This window comes from Typopeltis vanoorti, chromosome 23 (genome assembly GCF_054136105.1).
Source record: "Typopeltis vanoorti isolate ZY-2024b chromosome 23, IOZ_Tvanoo_1.0, whole genome shotgun sequence".
Classification (NCBI taxonomy): domain Eukaryota; kingdom Metazoa; phylum Arthropoda; class Arachnida; order Uropygi; family Thelyphonidae; genus Typopeltis; species Typopeltis vanoorti.
In genome coordinates, this window is record NC_143571.1 from 51,272,842 (window position 1) to 51,289,759 (window position 16,918).

The following is a 16,918-nucleotide window of genomic DNA, read 5'->3' on the forward strand; positions in this document are numbered from 1 at the left end:
TAATTCATTGATAGTTTTAAGCTCACTACCAGTGATACTTGAAGGATGGCATTTAAGAACCTATCCAGATGAAGTTCATCCAGCTGTTTGGAAAACCTTCTGAAAACATTTTGAATAACTGGTTTATAGTGAAATTAGACAAGAAAAATAGCCAGAGAGATTTCTTCTTTCTTTTTTTTTCTAGCTAGTTAACATTCTTTTCTAAACAAAATGATGTGTCTCTGGTCCTATGTTACCTCTATACCGACAAAGTAACGAAAGTATCCGCTGGATAAGCTTGGAGATACATCAGTTCTCGTAAATGACACTTTGATAATTTCTTAGCTTAATTGGTCAAGTTTGTATGCCTTTCCCTCCTCTCTTCCTTTTAGTTACAGTGTAATGAACATATGTAATTATCCTGTAGATTTTTCTAGCCTCTGTGGTTAATTACAACGTATTTTTGTACAAATGTCAATTTATGTATTTATATTATTATTATAGGTCTACATATTCGTCTGTGTCACCATCGAAATGTGCAAAGAATTGCAATAGGAATGTGGATGATATGTATTGTTGTAATATTGTCAGCGTATACAGGAACACTGAAATCTATAATGGTCTATCCCGAGAAGGAAACTCCCATAGACACAATGAAACAATTGGTCAAAAACTTAAAGAGTGGACGTATAAGTTGTGGAATAAATAATATTTCTACAGACATTGTTGTAGCTTTACAGGTGAGTGCTCTGTTTCGCAAATATTAAAATTATTAACTGTGTAGTAAATTTACGAATCAATGGTGTCTACCATTCACTCCTAACTGAATTTAGTGGTGGATATCCCATTGATTCAAATAGTGGAATACGTAAAAACTCAAGTGCAACAAACTACTGTATTATATTTTAGGTAGGACAGCTAAATTTTTATCTTAACAAACAGATCTTGAGCAATTAAGATAAAGGAATAAGAATAAAAATGTGCTGATCATTAAATAATGAGTTAGCTAAAATGTGATGTAGCCAATTTCTGTTTCTTCTTGGAACACTTTATGCTTTAATGTATTAATGTAGATACAGAAATATAAATTAATTACGAAGGGATTCAACAAAACTTAAACACCAACGTTACATTTTTGGAAACGGTACAATTAATTTTTTGAAGAATTCACATATATGTAAACGATATGCGAATTCGCCTAAGATCCACATCACCCAAATTGGATATGGATTCCAAGTTGTGCAATTCATATCCACCAATGCATTCTGCAACTTGGAAAAAATGGTGAATCCTGACTTTAAAATCCTTCAGATTGTTTGGCAGAAGAGCAACATAAACGTGAATCAAAAAGATTGAAACAGGAGAGTTTATAACTTTGGATCTTCCACAACCAATTAATTGTCCAGGAAAGTTCATTAATCCTACTAATGCACTATAGTAGGGAAATGCCCTATCAATGCAAAAATCAGATTTTCTCGTAAGTGTTCATCAAGCTGATGCATCATCTATTTTTGGAGTATATCAAAGTTAATTAATTAACTAATTTCCATAAAGAAAAAAAAACAAAAGTTGTAGATCAGTGGATGTGGCGTTTGCATACCACGGCGCTTGACCGCACGAAGGAAGACTTGGCTTCGAGTCTAGTCGGTGATTAGAGGAAATTTTTCTAAGCCATTTTTTCGACCGGTTCCCGAGTTAGTCGATCTCTGGCACGGACAAGCGGGTTTTTTCCTCTGAAACTCAGGTTTTTCGTCCAGTAAACTCAAGAAAATCGACCGTAGAACCCACATTATTTCAGACATTAAATGTAGTGGTCCCTAACCCTACTGTGTTAGGGTTAGGGACCACGAGATGGCGGTATTTGTTGAGCCATTCTCTTCACTGCGTGCTGCTTAATTAGTGATGGCCTTGGGCCAGCTATCTCTGATTGGGTACCAGTGGAGATTGAACTTCCCACTCGGTCTCCAGAAGTTAGATAGGGCTAAAAACGGCCTCGCCTACTCCCTGTATGGGAATAAAAATGTGTTAGCTGATTTTTTTTAAATCAAAGTTGGAAAGCTTCCAGAGGTAACAGCTAACGCCTTTTTGTTCCCGTATAGGTTAGTGTAGGAGAGGCCGATTTTTAGAAACTTTTGAATGAGTAGGCAGTTCAATCTCCACTGGTAGCCAATCAGAGATAGCTTGCCCAAGGCTATCACTAATTAATCGGCACGCAGTAAAGAAGGCGACCAGTAAGTGCCGCCATCTAGTGGTCCCTAACCCTAACACAATATATTTTATGTCTGAAAATAGTGTGGGACCGACGCCCGATTTTCTTGAGTTTACGGGACGAAAAACCCGAGTTTTCGGGAGGAAAAACCCGCTAGCCCGTGCGAGAGATCAACTAAATCTGGAACCGGTCGAGAAAAGGCTTAGAAAAAGTTCCTCTAGTCGGCGACTAGATTCGAACGCCTTTCGTCGTGCGGTCAAGCGCTGTAGAATGCAAACGCCACTTCTACTGAGCTACACAGGCTACTTCTAGGGGTAAACTGTAAATATTACTTTTCAGGATTACCGAATTGATTTGATGGCAGGAATAGAGCAGGTTGTGAAGTTGCCTGCTAGTATAGAGAAAGTCAAAACTTCCCAGCGGATTCAATACTTTAAAAAGATATTCACGAAAAATAAGATTATATCGAAAGTTTCCCGGAGCATGTAAGTGAACATATGTCCTGAGAGAAAGATTCGAATCCCATCTAGAAACGAAGAATCTTTAAAATCACTTGCAGTTGAATGTATATCCGCAGTAATTACTTTGAATAATAACAGTGATTGGCGATAGATGGTGCTGATGGTAGTGGTAGCGTTGTGTGTATTTGGTGAATTAAGTAGTAGGAGATGGTGAGATGTGTGTAGTGGAGTAGAGTGCCCTCACATGCAGTGAGTTCTTGACTCCTTGAAGGTATCACGCTGTAATAATAATAATAGTAATAATATAAACGATATTCATCATGAAAGATCAAATATAGAAGTATAACCGTTTTCCAGTGGCTACTACACTGAAAAATTCAGAGAACTGGTCAGAAGGTCGAATTTGGGAAAATCTCAGTACAACTCTCATAGTATCCTACTTTAAAAACAGAAATAAAATATTGTGAAAATTATAACGGAATTTCCATATGTACAGGCCAGATTTATGCAGGAGTACATAAGAAGAGGTTAAGAAAAATTGTGAAACAGAAACTTTGGAAAAACATACTGCGTTCTTCTTCTTAAGTAGGTATTGTTAAGACTAGATTTTTATTTTAAAATTAATATATAAGAAACCATCGGAATATCGATCTCTATTTAAGTTCTGTAGATCTAGGAAAAAGAAAATCTGTTCAAAATCCTAGTTATATGGTGTACATGGAACACTATACAGGCCAACGTATAGAGCATATCCAGGATAATCAAAAATAAAGTAGCCCTGTTTAAGGCCTTATGGAGAGCCACTCAGTGATCCAAATGTAGCGAAATTTTGCAGGAATACATTATGCGACATGAGGAAATCATATATCTGAGACAAAAGCTCCAACATTCGCCACCAGAGGCGTTGTAAACACCAGATGCATGGAATTTGCATATCACACAACCGGCAGGTCCCAGGAGGATTTAAAACACGGAATTTTCCCTTTCATTTTGGTTGTTCATGCCTTCACCAGTGATGGCACTAACCTTGCCCCAATGTGCTTTGTTCGTGAAGCTGTTCTACCCAAACAATTGCAATGCTGTTGCTGCACTCCTCGAATTTCGTCCCATCAACAAATGTCGACGAGGTGCACTATCTCTAGGTGCTCTACGACGAATGTAAGCCATTTTGAAGAAACGGGATCATTGGGAGTTACTGATGTTAGTGACTTCACAAGTTAATGAAGTTGCTACTATCGTTATGGAGCAGGACATGAATAACAGCGTTGGTTCCTGCAGTGCACGTGCTGTATCGAGACACGTGGACGTGCCTTACACAAGTGTCTGGAAAATTATATGGAATATTTTGCATTTCTACCCACTCAAGATAACCATGTTACAGGAGTTGCGCTTGCAGGGCTTTGAAAATCGACTAACATTCGCTTTAGCATTTCTTGCTAGAGTGGATTTGGACGCTGCGTGGCCGTGGATGATTTTATGGGAGATGAGGCTCATTTTCACCTGAATAAGCTGTGAATACCCACAATTGCCGGATATGGACTACGCAAAATGAACATGCAATCCAACAAATTCTTTTACATTAACCCAAAGTTACTGCCTGGTGTAGGTTTACAGCTTCGTTTATCATTGGACTATTCTTCTTTGAGGACATTCGGCAGTCGGGTACTTGACCTGCTCAGTTATTGCCGAGAGGTATCGAGATATGATAAACAGTTTTGTTCTTCCATAGCTACAGCATCGCTTGTGCATGGATGCAGTCATTTTCATGCATAATGCATCTCCCTTACATATATCAGTCGATCCGTACAGGAGATTCTTCGAGAACATTTCATGAATGCCAGTGATCAGCTGTACGTGGCCGCCTGGTTCACCTAACCAACCCACCCCCCCTCTCTCTGTGACTTCTGGCTCTGAGGATTTCTCAAAGACAGGGTTTATCGGGATCATCCTAATAACTTGCGACGAGCACTGAAAGACACCATTTGTGCAACATCAGTCCCGACCAACTGCGTTCTGCCGTTGAATACGCTATGCAAAGGATGCAGTTTGTGACATACCGGGAAGGGCAGCACATTGAACAGTACAGCCAGTGAATGTATGAAGAGAGGGAATAAAAATGTGTTATTTATGCTTGTATCGCTTTTATCCTTCTTATATACACAGGAAAATTACTACATCTACCTTGGGTATATTCTACAGCGCTCTCTGGTGGTGAGTTTTAGAAATTACTTTTTTTCCCCTCCGATATCGCTTTCGCATGATGTATAATGTATTTCTACAAAGTTTTGCAGCATTTGGATCATTGGGTGGCGCACCACAAGGCCTTAAGCAGGTATACTTTAATTTTGATCACCCTGTACTTAAGTTGTAAGCTATCATTTAAAATTCAAGGACATAAGACAGATCATTTGATGTGAAATCAGATATGACAAGGCTATCCATTATTTTTACTGTTATACTGATGAAGGTAAGTAGCTATCAATTTAACATCTGTTGGAAAGGAGCTAATCACAGAGATCACTGAACTAACATTCAACGCACCCTAGATCAGTGGGTTTCAAACCATGGAGCACACCCCCTCGGCAGCCTAAAGCAATGGGACTTATTATTTTCAAACACAACTCTTACATGTACTGATATTTAAAATCACAATAATAATAGTGATTTTAAACCATTGTCAATTTTAATATGCAAATGATATTTCTTGTCGATCTCTTCTTTGCTTACCAGAGGGGTCCAAATGCTGAAAAAAAAGCATCATGCTTGTCCTATTAAGCAGAATTCTTTATCTCTCTTAACTCTTCCACAGTACCATATTCTAAAACGATTATAGAGAAATAATTAGATATAATTCATTATTTAATTTTAAAATTTTAAATTTTAAGTCTTCATATTTTGTAATTTTCCAGCAATCTGAAAACAAAGATGTGCATTTTATTGGAGAAGCATGTTTAAGTGACTCCAGTTTCTGCTACAACGATCACTGCTACAATCGAGTTTTACAAGGTCTCAGTTGCTACATTGGAGCGTATTATGTTATCTCTCCATCAGTTGTAGAGCTTGGAAGGTCAAATTTTCACTTTTCTGAAGAGATATTCTACAGCGCTCTGGTTGCTACCATGTTTCCTAGGGGAAGTTCTCTACTTAGATGGTACAATGAAATGTAAGTAAATGAATTCACCTTTTCTTATTTATACGTCACTTAATAAACAGAAATTTAGTTTAATACCTTAAAATTCATTTTGGTAGTTAATACACTCAAGGGACAAAATATTAGAGATACCTACCTAATAGTGTGTCGGTCCTTCTCTCCGATGCATTGATTCCACCAGATATCAGCGGTAATTTCAGCCATGCCTGTTGCAGTATTGTCCATAACTGCACCTCTCTGGGATGCCGTAGAGTGATACATCTGATAGACTCGATCGAATTTAAATCCGGAGACCTTGGAGATACTGGATGGTCCCAAACTCTGAGCAGTGTTCCACGAGCAATGCCTGGGTGGTTTCAGCCGGGTGGGGCGGCACATTGTCCTTCCGAAACAGATCATCGGCTGCAGAATGCGCGAAGGCCATGAAAGTGTGTAGATGATCAGCCAGCACATTCTGATAGCTCACAGCGTTTAAGGACCTCTTCGTACACACTAACGGGCCTAATGTATCACGTGAGAAGGTTCCCTAAACCATCACCTCCTTGAACAGAGCCGACCCGACACAACAGGGCATGGTCTCATGCTGTCGATGCAACACCCACACCCTCCCGTCAGCTCGGTACAATTGATAATGGGATTCATTAGACCACACACGACTCTGATCCACTCTGCACAGATCCAGTTTTGATAGTCCCGACACTAGGTGAGGTGCAGTGCCCGATGAAGAGCTGTCAACAGTACACAATTAGGATGTTGGCTCCCGTAGCCCATGGTACGCAGGGTACGCCTTACGTTCGCTCGCTGACGCTACTTGGATCTCAGACATTGAAACTGGATGTGATTTATGCCACAGTTGCCCCGCGATTAGTGTGTATGAATTTGGACAGTCTACGTCGACCCTAGTCATCAATAACTGGTGGTTGGCCGCCACTTGCTTGTCCATTGATGGTGTAATCGCGGTAGGCCCTTGATGCGATTGCCCTCGAGAACCCTAGGGTTCTTATCACTTAGGTGATAGAATGATTCATCTGTCTTGCTTCGAGAATGCGTCCACGATCAAAGTCGCTAAGATCACTACATTTACTCATGTTCATCGATTGCGAAACACTGTTGGAAAGTCCTGCTGCATTCGGTGATCGGAGGTTGAGAGTGGCACCCCACAGCGTTTCACGCTTGGGATGCCACTGTCAACTTCCCATCACCTATATCTGTAATATTTCATCCATCGAGTGTATTACTGGATTCATATTACATGGAATCCACAGTGAATCAAGCGATTCACTGTGGAAGGCTGACCAGGCTAATCAATACCTCTCCTTTCATTCTGGAAAGGGAATAAGAGCATTGTCAAGGTAAAATGCTTTTATACCGTGTGCCTTTTAGAAGACCACTCCTAACTTACTGGTACTTGACATCAAGCTTCTGTAGTTCGTATTGCTCATGACACTATTTCTGGTATAAATAACAAATAAAAATGACGCTGTAAATATTGTTTTATTCTAATTTATTACGTACTGTGACGTACTTCATTAGGATTAAAGATATTTGTAAGCTGAAAACAAATAGCAGCTGAGCGATTTTTAATACATAAAATTGGCATTGATAGAATTGTCATGAAGTGATAGCAACTGTCGTGTTGAGATGTCATACACGTGCTTCTTCATTATTGAACTAGGCTATTATTTATTCGATAACTAGGTTTCCTCCCATAACCTAGTTTCAAGTCTCTTAGGTCCTTTATGTAGGCCGATCTCAGCTGGTGTAAGATAAGCCCTTCATTTTTATTACACACTCTGTTGGACATCTTTTCATTTCAACGGCTTCCTTAAATTCGATAAACTGCATTCTCGTGAATTGTCAAATAGCATGAAGTTCTTCGTTTGTAGGATGAAAAGTCAGATCTGATTCGAGTTAATTTTCTCTGTTATCTTCGATGTGTTCTTTCATGGGAATTTCTTCCTAGCGTACCATTTGTCCAACGTAACGGTGGTACCTGCGCAATATTTTTTTTATAAACACCTGGCCTCTTAATTGGTAAATGAAGTTTCTAATTTGGACGACCGAAACATCATGGAGACTATTTTTGTGATAGGTGGGAAAGCAGCTTCACGATTGTGCTGTTTCAAAATATTACTTGTTGTTTCAGTGACATTTTCAATGTAATTTTATAGTTCAAGTTTGTCCAACACTTTTTTTTTTTTGTAAAATGTTGCTGATAGGTTTTAGATCATCGCTGTTCTTTAGCACTTTTCTAAAGTGTTTTTCAAAGCTTTTCTATTTCTTTTCAAACGATTCGACGTACATATTTGCTAAATGGAGACAATTGACTCTCTCCATCACTACACCTTTCTGTTGGTAGGAAGAGTCTTAAATTTGAAGAAAACTATCCAGACAATTTTTTCTTTTTTTTTTTAAATCGATGTTCTGCTGGAAATAGCTCTTCTGGTAGAAATATTTCTTCCATAAAACATTGGTAAACAGATCCGTTACGTCAAACTCTCTAATATATCTGTCAAATGCCCAAATTATTAATCCGAGACATTAATGCCGGCCTGGTTGCCGAATGGTTAGCGTGTCCACTCTCCAGCCAAGTGACCGTCGGTTCGAATCCCGCCATGGGCATGGATGTTTGTGATTATCCTACAAGCTTTGTGTGGAAAGGGAATCTGCGACCCTACCGCTTATTCTAGTAGAAGACATCATTTGCCAAAATGTGTGACATATTAATACGAACGAAACACACGTCTATTTTATCTTAAAATGAATTTTAAGTGCCTGTGGAAATGGTGTTTGTTTCCATAGCAATAGGCCTCCATGACTATTTTTTAGTTCGAAGTCGACGACTTCAAGAACTTTTTCTAAATCTTTTTCAGTCGATTACCGTGGCAAAGTTCGAATTAATCGATCCTTGTTACAATCAATTATGATTTTTCCTACTGGAAGCTCAGGTTTTTAATCGCCATACTCGAGAAAAATCTACCTTAAAACCCATACTATTTGAAGACAATAATATAGTCTTAGGGACCAGTAGGTGGCAACAGTTGTCTGTCATACTCTCCATCTCGGATACCTTGGGTTCACTAATATTCTTGGGCTACTTTTCAGTAATGGCTGAGGGTGGAGTTGATTATCAGTTAAGTTGCTTACTCCCTATGGAAAATAAAAGATTTTTTTTTTTAAATATGAAAAAAAAAAGTTTGCTTTAACATGTTCATTGCCAAACACGCGATATCGCGCGATGCGAGTTATCACCAAACGGCCGATCACGCGTTATCACGTGAACGTCGCTAACTAAATAAAGAAATAAAAAAAAGTTGGCCACCACACGAAATTCCAATTTTCACTTGGCAATGAACGATATCGCGCGATCACGCGATGCGAGTTCTCACAAAACGGCCGATCACCCGTTGTCGCATGGACGTCGCTAACTAAACAAAAAAATAAAAAAATTTGGCCACCACACGAAATTCCAATTTTCAGCTTGGCAATGAAAGTGTTAAACAAATTTCATGTAAAACTGACATTTTACATGAAATTTTTACATATTAAAAGTACTTTGAAAATCTTACTCGGTATTGGATTATATATATTAATTTAGTAAGTATTTAGAGCTATTAATGTTTTTTAGAAAATAAAACAAATCCACCAACGCCTTTTATTCTCTGTAGGAGTAGGAGAGGCCATTGCATACAAAATTACTTTTCAAAGTAATGAATACCCTTAATATCTTTTTACCACCAAATGAAGTAGGGAGAAATTTTTTTAGTCTTAATTCACTTTTTGGAAATGCTTCTCCACTCTCATCTATCGTCGACAGCTGAGCACACGGTTACCAATGAGTTCAAAGGTAGGAAGGTCGAAGTATAGCAGGCAACTGCTACCATCTCGTTATCCTAATCCGTAACTCGCATTATTGTCTGAAACAGTGTGAATTGTTTTCTGAGTCGCCGATAAAAAGCACGAATTTCTGGAACAAAAATTCCCACGTGCCTGTGCCAAAGGTTAACTAACCTTCAGAAAGTAGCATTTTGGAAACAATAATTATCCAAGGGGAAACTTCTTATCACAATTTATCCACTGTTTTAAAAGATTGTGCGTACACAAGAATACCGTGGTGCATTGGTATATGGAATCATTATCACCACATCACAATCAGTAATTCATACATGCCCTTCGCCATGAGCTTCCATTCATTCTTGGGTTTGATAGCCATAATTATAGGCAGGGCCGACTCAAACATCGGTTTTTCGGGCCTCAGAGCATGGCTCTGTGCTGAGAGGGGTCCCAAACTTTCACATTTCTATGAAAATTTGATAATAGAATTTTTGATATTTCAGAGATGTATTGATATCGGAAAAAGTTTAGCATATATGTATTTATTGTTTGCAAATTATATTTAATAAAATTATATGATGACCAGCAGCCATCTTTTGTTGAATACACCTGTTCTCGACTGATCACCAAAGTTAAGCAGCATTGAGCCTGGTTAGTACTTGGGAGGGTGGCTGCCTTTCTCTTTAAAATCTCCTGTGTAGCTCAGTGGATGTGTGGCGTTTGCACACCATAGCGCTTGACCACACGAAGGAAGACTTAGTTTCGATTGTAATCTGCGACTAGAGGAAATTTTTCTAAGCCTTTTTTCGACTGGTTCCTGAGTTAGTTGATCTCTGGCACGGGCAAGCGGGATTTTTCTCCCTGAAACTCTGGTTTTTCCTCTCGTAAAACTCAAGAAAATCGACCGTAGAACCGACACTATTTCACACATTAAATATATTGTGTTAGAGTTAGGGATCACAAGATGGCAGAACTTGTTGAGCCGTCTCTTTACTGCGTGCCGTTTAATTAGTGATAGCCTTGGGCTAGCTAATCTCTGATTGGCTGTCAGTGGAGATTGAACTGCCCACTCAGTCTCCGAAAGTTAGATACGGCTAAAACGGCCTCGCCTCTTCCCTATAATGGAAATAAAAGGCGTTAGCTGATTTTTTTTTTGAAATTATACGATTTTTCGATTAAAAAAAATCTTTTTTTTTTTTTTTTTTTTTGCAAATTTTTTCGAACTCCACTAATAACTTTTTCTGGAAGCCCCGCAAAACCTCCAGCCAGCCCTGATCTAGGATAAGTATACTCTGTATGTAAATTGCATGTGTTCTTTTGGCAGTTTTGCTTTATTGCTAGATTGGAAAGGCTAGTTTCTGGAAAGAAACATTTCTGCCCACTGATTACTCCAGCTAACTCACCGTCACTCAGAAGCAGGAATTTGATATAATGCTGTGATTCTGACCCTGAACAGCATTGCATCTTTGCTATCAACTGAAACGAGGTGCATTGTGAAGTTGAATGAGGCAAGCAAGATAAACGACGAAATCAGTAACTGTTAAAGTTTTGTCATTGATCCTTATTATTATTATTATTATTATAATTATTATTATTATTATTATTATTATTATAAAAAAAATCAGCTAACGCCTTTTAATTCCCGTATACGGGAGTAGGCGAGGCCATTTAGCCCTATCTAACTTTTGGAGACTGAGTGGGCAGTTCAATCTCCACTGGTACCAGTCGGAGATAGATGGCCCAAGGCTATCACTAATTAAGCGGGACTCAGTGAAGAGAGACAGCTCAAATGTGCCTCCATCTCGTGGTCCCTAACCCTAACACAATATATATTTAATGTCTGAAATAATGTGGGTTCTACGGTCGATTTTCTTGAGTTTACAGGACGAAAAACCCGAGTTTCCGGGAGGAAAAATCTGCTTGCCCATGCCAGAGATCGAACTATACGACATTCTCAAAGTATCTATCATACTTTGTCTTGAACTCATTCACTGTCATCGCACCCACAATAGACTGGCAGCTTATTCCACTCATTCACCACTCTAAAAGTGAAAACCCAGCTCTAACACCCATACTAACCACACTCTTGCCCAGCTTCCATCGATGTCTCCTAGTTGTCCACCACCACCAGTCCTGTTCTCAAAAATATCATCTGAATTAATCCTAGAGAAACCCTTCAGCAATTTGAATGTCTCAATCATATCTCCCCTTTTCCGCTATCAATCAATTTCTGCAACCCACAAATCTTCAACCTGTTTTCATAAGGTTCATTCCATAGACCTGCTATCATCTTCATCACTCGCCTCTGGATCCTCTCAACCTCCTGCCCATCAAGAAGAAACATAGGTGACCAGATCTGGGCACAGTAGTCGAGATGGGATCTTATCAAGGCTCGATACAGAGGAACAATAACTTGCTTATCTCTGCTCGTCAAAGTATTCTTCAGCATCCAAGTGATTTGTTGAGCTGATTTAGCTACTTTTGCAATGTGCCCCCTAAACTTCAACTCCCTATCCACTAACACTCCCAAGTCCCTGGCCTCATCAATCTCCTGGAGTACAGTTCCACCAATGTGATATACTGCTGCTAATCTTTTCACCCCAAAATGCATAACCTTACATTTTGTCACATTAAATTGACATCCATTCTCCTTAGCCCAGACTTCCAATCTATCCAAATCATCCTGCAAAATTCTGACATCACGTGCATTCACTATTTCCCTACCAAAATTTGTATCATCAGCAAACAAATGAACTGTCCCACTTAGACCCTTCCCTATATCGTTAATGAACAGATTAAACAGCACTGGTCCAAGAACAGAACCCTGTGGCACACCACTAGTCACAGGCCGTCTTTTAGACTCTACTCCTGAATAAACTACTCTCTGATATCTCTCCATGAACCACCCTCCTATCCATCTCACCAACCCTATATCCATCCCTATATGCTGCAGTTTACTGATCAGAATTCTATGTGGTATCCTGTCAAAGGCCTTAGCCAGGTCCAGCAGTATCACTGTAAGCCCATTACCCTTATGCAGTTCAGCCGTCACCTTGTTATAAAACTTGAGCAAGTTACTGAGGCATGTTCTACCCTTCACAAAGCCATGCTGTCCCCCGTACAGTATCTCATTTTCATCAATCCATTCCTGTATTTTTCCCTTGACTACTTTCTCCAAGACCTTGACAACGACTCCTGATATGCTGATCGGTCGGTAATTTGCAACATTAGTCTTGGATCCTCCTTCATGCAGTGGAACTATTTTACCCTCTTTCCACCCCTTCGGGACTAAACCAGACTCGAAACTCAGATTAAACAATATGGTCAAAGGCACTGACAATTCTTTAGCCGCTTCACGTAAGACTCGTGCCGGTATACCATCCAATCCCACAGTTGTATTCACATTAAGGTTCTCTAAGAGACTATTCACCTGCACTTCATTCACCCCAATTCCCAAATAAACTAATGGTTCCTTCATTCCTTCAATGTCACCACCTGGATGATATACTCTTGCAAAGTGCTCACTCAGTAATTCCACTATATCGACTGATTCAGTGACTTCCCTACCATCGGCGTTCCTTAAAATCATTCTACCGTGTAAAGTTTTTCTTTTACTTGCAAAGTAATAAACCTTATGTAATAAACATGTTATGTTATATAATATGTTATATAATATAACCTTATGTTATATAATATAATAAATCCTTACGTAATAAACAAATACTTTATTACATAAGGACAATTATATCCTGATGTAATTTATTTCCTTAAATGTCTAGTATTTGTAATATGTTAATATAAATAGATGATCAAAAAATATTAAAATGCGAAACCAGCGGATTGAAATAATGGAAGGCTGTAAACATTTCAAACGCATCAATCTAGTTTGTAATAATTAAATACGCTAGTTACGCTGTCATGTGTATGTATCTCTTTCTCCAAATTTAACTGAATGAATTTCTAGTCAGTCAGCATATTTCATTACATTTTGTCCAAGTATAAAACTTTATAATACATTTCTGTAATATTACTGTTTTCAGAACAACACACGCAGTTGAAAATGGACTTGTAGAGAAATGGATTAAAGATATAATGAGAGAGGCAGAAAGAAAAGGTTACTCTAAAGAATCCATAACTAAGACATTACGACCACTGACTCTTGAAGATCTGAAGAGCTGTTTTTATCTGCTCTTTGCTGGATATGTTTTCTCAGTTTGTGTAATTGGTGGAGAACTATTATGGCATAATTTTCTGAAATAAAGACTGCGAAATTTCAATATACTGCATCATAATTTTCAGTCATAATTCTTCCAGTTTAAGAGGATGAATACTAAACTTTAAAAATCAACTTTTCAGCTAAGAATTTTTAAAGCTTTTTTTTAAAAACAAAAGCGGGTTTTTCCTCCCACAAACTCGGGTTTTTCGTCCCGTAAAGTCAAGAAAATCCACCGTAGTATCCACATTGTTTTAGATAGTGACATCTTGTTAGAGTTAGGTACCAAGAGATGGCAGCACTTGTTTGACAGCATCTTCATCTGTGGCTGCTATAATTAGTGATAGACATGGGCCAGCTATCTCTGATTGGGTACCGGTGGAGATTGAACTGCCCAAAAAGTTCAAAAAAGAAACTGCAAAAGCTAGATAGGGTATAAAGGCCTCGCCTACTCCCTATTAAGGAATAAAAGGCGTTAGTTGATTTTTTAATATTTTTTTTTAAAACAAATAGAGCTAAATATCACTATACTCAACTGTCATTCTAGCATCGGTAAGAGTTGCTTAAAGAACTAAGCTAGATAACCAGATGATCGCATTGCTTGAGTGGATACTTATACGTTAGTTAGCGCTCTACTAGTTATTTTAAGAAAAACAGATTTTCCAGCAATGCCTCTTATTCGCATAGGTAGTAAGAGAGGCCGTTTTCGCTGTGGCGTTTGGAGCCTGAAACGCAAAAGCCATCGTTAGCTAATCAGAGTAGCGGACAGAGGAATGCGACTAGTTTTAAATTGCAGCTAGTGAAGACATAAGGGTCAACAAATGTCATCTCGTGGTCCCTAAACTCAACTTTTTGAGGTCATTACATCCATAATATATCAGCCCACCATCCATCTCAAAAATATGGCATCGTTAAATACCTAGCGTCGGGAGCACTCAAGATTTTTCTCGAATGAATTTTCTCTTAAACAGAAACTATCAACATAACTGCTCTACTGAATCAATATCACAGAAAATAACTCTGCTATACAACAACCTAGACAAGAGGAGACCCACAGGACTTCTATACCCCCTTCAGTACAGGCGCTATGAGATATGCCGCTTGACTGTTTTTACATTTATAGAAGAGCACGTGTGGGGGGTCTACGCCATTAAATTTAGTTGTAGCAATGGTGTTAACGTTGGAAGAAAAGACGTTTATTGTTGAGCATATTTTCGTTCATACGGAGCGCTCTGACGCAATGTAAAGTGCATTCGGTGGACCACGAACTGTTAACACAAACGAAAATCAAGGACGCGTGCTGGAGCAAGTGTTAGTCTCTGAAACCCAGTCAATGTCGAACAAAGGTAAAACTTGGGATATCGAGGCGCAGCGGCACGCCAAGGGTATTTGCCGTCCGGGTTTAAACTTTTATCGGTCACTCCTAATACTGCCTTATGTAATCCAAATTAGATATTAGCTACATAAAATGTCGCCCTATCAATGTTGCCGCCCGGGTGCGGTGCACCTCTTGTACCCTCGGATTGGTGCGGCCCCTCCGAGGCGGTCACTACAGAGAATCCTTAAGGGGCTGGGTGCCTTTTTTCTATGTCATTCAGGTGGGTCAGTGTTTAACAGCAACGGATTACACTGGACGGCAGGACTACTGTGCATGCATGCTGACCAATGTCTACGAAGATCTGTTCCACCCCCATAATGTCTGGTTCTCGGACGAAGCGCATTTCCATCTCAGCAGTCATGTAAACACAAGAAACTACTGGTTCCTTTAGACTTGAATTTGTCCAAGCGCAACCTCTTCACAGCGAGAAGGTAACCACATGGCGTGATTTCCGGCCATCGCGTAATTGGCCCTACTTCATTGAAGAGGGTGGTGGTGGTGTAACCGTGACCTGGAATAGAGGACGCTATATCGAGAATGTGTTGGTTCGGTTCACCCAGGATTTGCAAAGGATGTGTCCTGCAAAAAACATTCCATTTCATGCTCGGGTATTCCAACAGGATGGAGCAACTTGTCACACATCACGTGCTTCTAGAGCCTATTTATCAGAAAACTTCACTAGGAGGCTCATTTCGAGGTTCACATAATTCTCATGCCCTTCACGTTCTGATCGGACATCATTTGATGCCTTTGTTTGGAGTATTTGAAGCAATGGGTATTCTACCATGACCAGCCTTCAAACCTTTAACTAAGGGATAAAATAACACGATATGTCTAGCAGATGACCCAAACTTGTTCCCGAAGATGACAGAGAACCTTCGCATGCGCTTTCTTTAGGTACCCATTTTAAGCACGTAATCTATCGTCCTTAATGCTTTATTCGACCATGATTCCATCAATAGTTTTGGATGTACTTCTGTGTAAACATATATTTCTTTGTTAATAAACCTATTTACTCCATAACATATATTGTTGTAGTTATTCAGTACTTTTTTTTTGCGTCATACTGTATTAAATATATCTCTGAATGTGTGGCAAAAATGAGAAAATTTAAACTCATAGCCACATACAAACGTATCAATCAAATTCATTACTTAAATTAAGGGGATATTAAATCCCACATAGTTTTAAAACCGAATAAGAAACTCAAAGATTGGAATCAGAGAGTTTCTTGCCGAATATAGTAAACTATAAAGTATCGGCGACACTAGCGTTAGCCAATGCAAGTGATCCTAGTGCGTAGTACATTGCCCGGTATTGTACTACGTACAATACTCTCTGATTCCAATCTTTGAGTTTCTTATTCGGTTTTAAAACTATGTAGGATTTAATATCCCCTTAATTTAAGTAATGTTTTCATTGCCGAAATGAAGCTTATTAGCTCTTTATACTTAAGTAATCAAATTCATATTCATAATTCAGAACACACGCAATTTACAGACAAAAATTACTAGTTGTGGTGGTGTTGGAGGTGGGCGATAGATGGCGTTGATTCGTAGTAGAGGTAAGGTGTAGAGACAGTTGAAGATGTCCTCCCGCGATGAGTCTTCGGACTCCTTGGAGGTATCAGGAATAATAATAATAATAATAATAATAATAATCTGTTGCCTTCTGCAGAAAAAACTCGCCCACA

General features: G+C 39.0%; 1 protein-coding gene across 1 annotated transcript in view; it reads left to right on the forward strand.

Moving 5' to 3' along the window:
* The window catches only part of LOC150093846 (ionotropic receptor 93a-like), a 36,308-nt gene extending 22,414 nt beyond the window's left edge, over positions 1 to 13,894 (forward strand). The window contains exons 7-9 of the mRNA XM_090412536.1: positions 484 to 719; positions 5,535 to 5,812; positions 13,675 to 13,894. Of these exons, the coding sequence (XP_090268662.1) occupies positions 484 to 719; positions 5,535 to 5,812; positions 13,675 to 13,894 (734 nt within the window). The remainder of the gene's footprint in view (positions 1 to 483; positions 720 to 5,534; positions 5,813 to 13,674) is intronic.
* The last annotated feature ends 3,024 nt before the right edge of the window (positions 13,895 to 16,918 follow it).